At 36.1% G+C, this 3,125-nt stretch overlaps 1 protein-coding gene across 1 annotated transcript; it reads right to left on the minus strand.

Moving 5' to 3' along the window:
* Positions 1-295: 295 nt before the first annotated feature.
* On the minus strand, positions 296-2,512 carry LOC120081145 (uncharacterized). The gene is made up of 2 exons (XM_039035820.2): positions 2,067-2,512; positions 296-1,372 (listed from the first exon to the last, which is right to left on the minus strand). The coding sequence occupies exons 1-2, from the start codon at positions 2,203-2,205 to the stop codon at positions 369-371; spliced, it is 1,143 nt and encodes a 380-aa protein (XP_038891748.1). The 5' UTR covers positions 2,206-2,512; the 3' UTR covers positions 296-368.
* Positions 2,513-3,125: the final 613 nt, after the last annotated feature.

Here is a 3,125-nt window from a genome sequence, read left to right on the forward strand (position 1 = left end):
GGTTGTGATGATTTAGCAAAATTGCCTTTTGTCCAATTTTTTATATTTTCTTGTATTTTTTTTTCTTGAATAGAGAAATTTATATTTCATTTTTCTAGTCTTTAGTTTTTTTTAATATATATTTAAAAATATATTTAAAGGAAATTTTTAATATACTTTTGTCTCCAAATTGTTTTGTTGTTTTGGAACTTTTTGTTATAAATGATAAATATTTTAAAATATTTTTTATATTTTAAAAGTCCCTATATTTAACCATATTATTAGCTATATTATAAATTAGAATAATGGCGCAACGTTAGAAAATTATTAAAAGGCTTTATTTATTTTTTTTATGGTATAAATTGGAGAAATCGTTGCGAATTTCAGCTTCATTCCATCGCGAACGAAAATCCGTAATAAGCGTAGGCAAAATATGCCGCCACCGCAATCGCAACCGTCGCCGACAGACTCACCGTCGCCCGTAACGGCAACCTTCGAACCGTGAAGCCGCCGGCAAGTTTCCCTACTTTGGTCGCTCTCGGTGATGGAGTTCCGGTGCCGATCTTGGCGGTTTCTTCATTCTTATCCACCTCCTCTGATTTAGAATCCTTTCCCTTCTTGGGGTCTTGGTTTTCAATTTCTCTATTCTGATCTGGGCTGCTAATTTTCTGATCCGATGTCGTTTCCGCCTTGCCGGAATCCCCTTGTACCGGATCCTTTTCAGCCGCCGCAGGCTGTGGCGCCACCAACGGCGCCGGCGTCGGAGCTTCCTCCTTGGCCGCCTTCACCGAGTCCTGCTTTTGGAGTTCTGCAGATTTTCCGTTATTTTTCTCCGTTGGCTTAACTGAATATGAATCATCTTTCGGAAGAGCCGCCGCCTTTGGTTCCTTACTTTCAGCCATGGTCTCCGGCGGAGCTGCGATTTCCGGCGAAATTTCTTCCTTCCCCTTCTCTGGGCTGGAATCATCTTTCGGAAGAGCCGCCGCGTCCGGTTCCTTTATTTCAGCCTTCTTCTCCGGCAGAGCTACGTTTTCCGGCGAATTTTCTTCTCTTCCCTTCTCTGGGGTTGAATCAGCTTTCGGAAGAGCCGCCGCATCTGGTTCATTAATTTCAGCCATCGTCTCCGGCGGAGCTGCGTTTTCCGGCGCTGCCATCGACTCCGCCGCTTGCAACGGCGGTGCCGTCACCGGTTCAGTGATTTGTTTGGGGATTGTAATGGTGAGAATCCCGTCTTGCAATTTATGTTCAATTTTATCGATTTGGGAATTTTGCGGAATTGAATAAGTTTTATCCAAAATGAGTAATCGATTATTTCCCATATTCCGATCTCCGGTGACCACCACCGTTCCTGCCTCTTTTTCAACCTTAACCTTAACATGATGCTCATTGAACTCTGCAAAAATATATTCAATCAAAAATAGAAGAATCAAACCAGTAGTTTTAATTTTAATTTTTTTTTTTTTTTTAAAAAAACATAACGATCAAATTATAAAAAAAATGCTCATGAAAAGTTAGTTTTAATTATACATTTTTAGTTAAATTATACCTTCTATATTTTTTTAGTTCAATAATATGTACTCTAACTTTTGGTTGATAACTTCATAATTTACCTCAGTTAAGATATATTCACATTAGTAGTTAATTATACATTTTAAAAGTTACATTTAAATCCTGAAAATGTGAAGTTTTATTCAAAATAATTCTAGCAACCTATGTTTTTTGTCCTTAATTTTCACATACATGACACATTGGTAGGCCATATCGATTATATTTTCTACTTTTCGACTCTACACTATCTAAATTTCTGGGTTTTAGGGTAATGCTTAAGTTGATATAAACTTTTTCGTCCATAAATTTTAAAAAAACCAAAAGTGTTAAAGTTTTGAAAAAAAATTAAACTTCAAATATTAAAATAAAAAATTTGATTACACTAAAATATTTGATATTATGTATAAAAAGCATGGCATGACCTAATCATTGCCCATAAAAGGGTGAAATCAATTTAAGGTTTTAGAGGTGTATTTAATAGTTTTAAGGAATCAAATGGAAATTAAAAAAACAATAAAGAAAAAAGGCAAAATTTGGACCGGGAAGTTGGAGGCGTAGAATGTGGGCTTCCTTTTCATCGCTTTCTTCAACATTGGGAGTGAAGGGCTCATTATAAACCCGCATGGATTGACGGCGGAGGGCGCCGAGTCCGCCGATTCTTGGCCTTGCTGTTGCCATTCTGGTCGCCGGAAAAAATGGGGGCGGATTAGTTGTTGAGTGGGTCGGGTTGGCCGGACCGGATTTATTGGCGGGTCGGGTTGTTTTTGTTTGGGGATGGGTTAGGAATAAGGCGTGTTTGAATGGTTATTTATGGGGTTTGAAAAATGGTTTTCTTGGAGTTGAGATTATACCTTTTTTGAATTGTTTGATTAAGGGGACATATATTTCCCCTTTTATGTACTAAAGTATAACTTTCCTGTTTCATTTTGCTTACATTCTGCTTCAATTGTTTTCCTTTCTAATTAATTACAAAGTTTTTTTTTTTTGGTGACATTAGGGTTATGCCTTACATTCTCAAGAAGCTCAAGTTCGGATCTGTGTTTATAGTGTAATGATGAGTTTAATCACGTTTTATTTTTGAATGTTTGAGTTGTGACAGAATAAATGTATAGATTAAAAGTATATGGGGTTGAAGAGATTCAAACTATTGATCTCTTAGGTCGAGGGTATACAATATAACAGTTGACATTACGGTGGTCATATGTTAGGTTGGGTTGGAATGATTTTTCAACCCTATATGAAATTTCAAGTTCAGTGCAAAAGCAACATTGAGCAATCCAAAATCTTCTTATAGACCAACCTTCAAAAAGTTGGTTGGGACATTGATTTTATTGTCATTTGGAGAGTGGAGTGATGTAAAAATGATGGAACTTTGAAGCTGAAAGAATCTAATCCTTGTGGTGTTAACACTAGTGAAGAAAAAAAGGAACTAAAATACAAGAAGAAAGATAGGCTAAAGTTTTTAGAACAAATTTGCATCAATTAAAGAAGTAATTAAACATTATGTTTATAACAAACACATCTTAGTAAACCATCATGTCAACAAAGTGAGAGTTGTGGTTGAGAATTTGATTTTGAATTGAAAAATAAATATTTAG

This window comes from Benincasa hispida, chromosome 7 (assembly GCF_027475165.1).
Source record: "Benincasa hispida cultivar pf3 chromosome 7, pf3_genome.v1.1, whole genome shotgun sequence".
In the NCBI taxonomy this organism is placed as follows: Eukaryota; Viridiplantae; Streptophyta; class Magnoliopsida; order Cucurbitales; family Cucurbitaceae; genus Benincasa; species Benincasa hispida.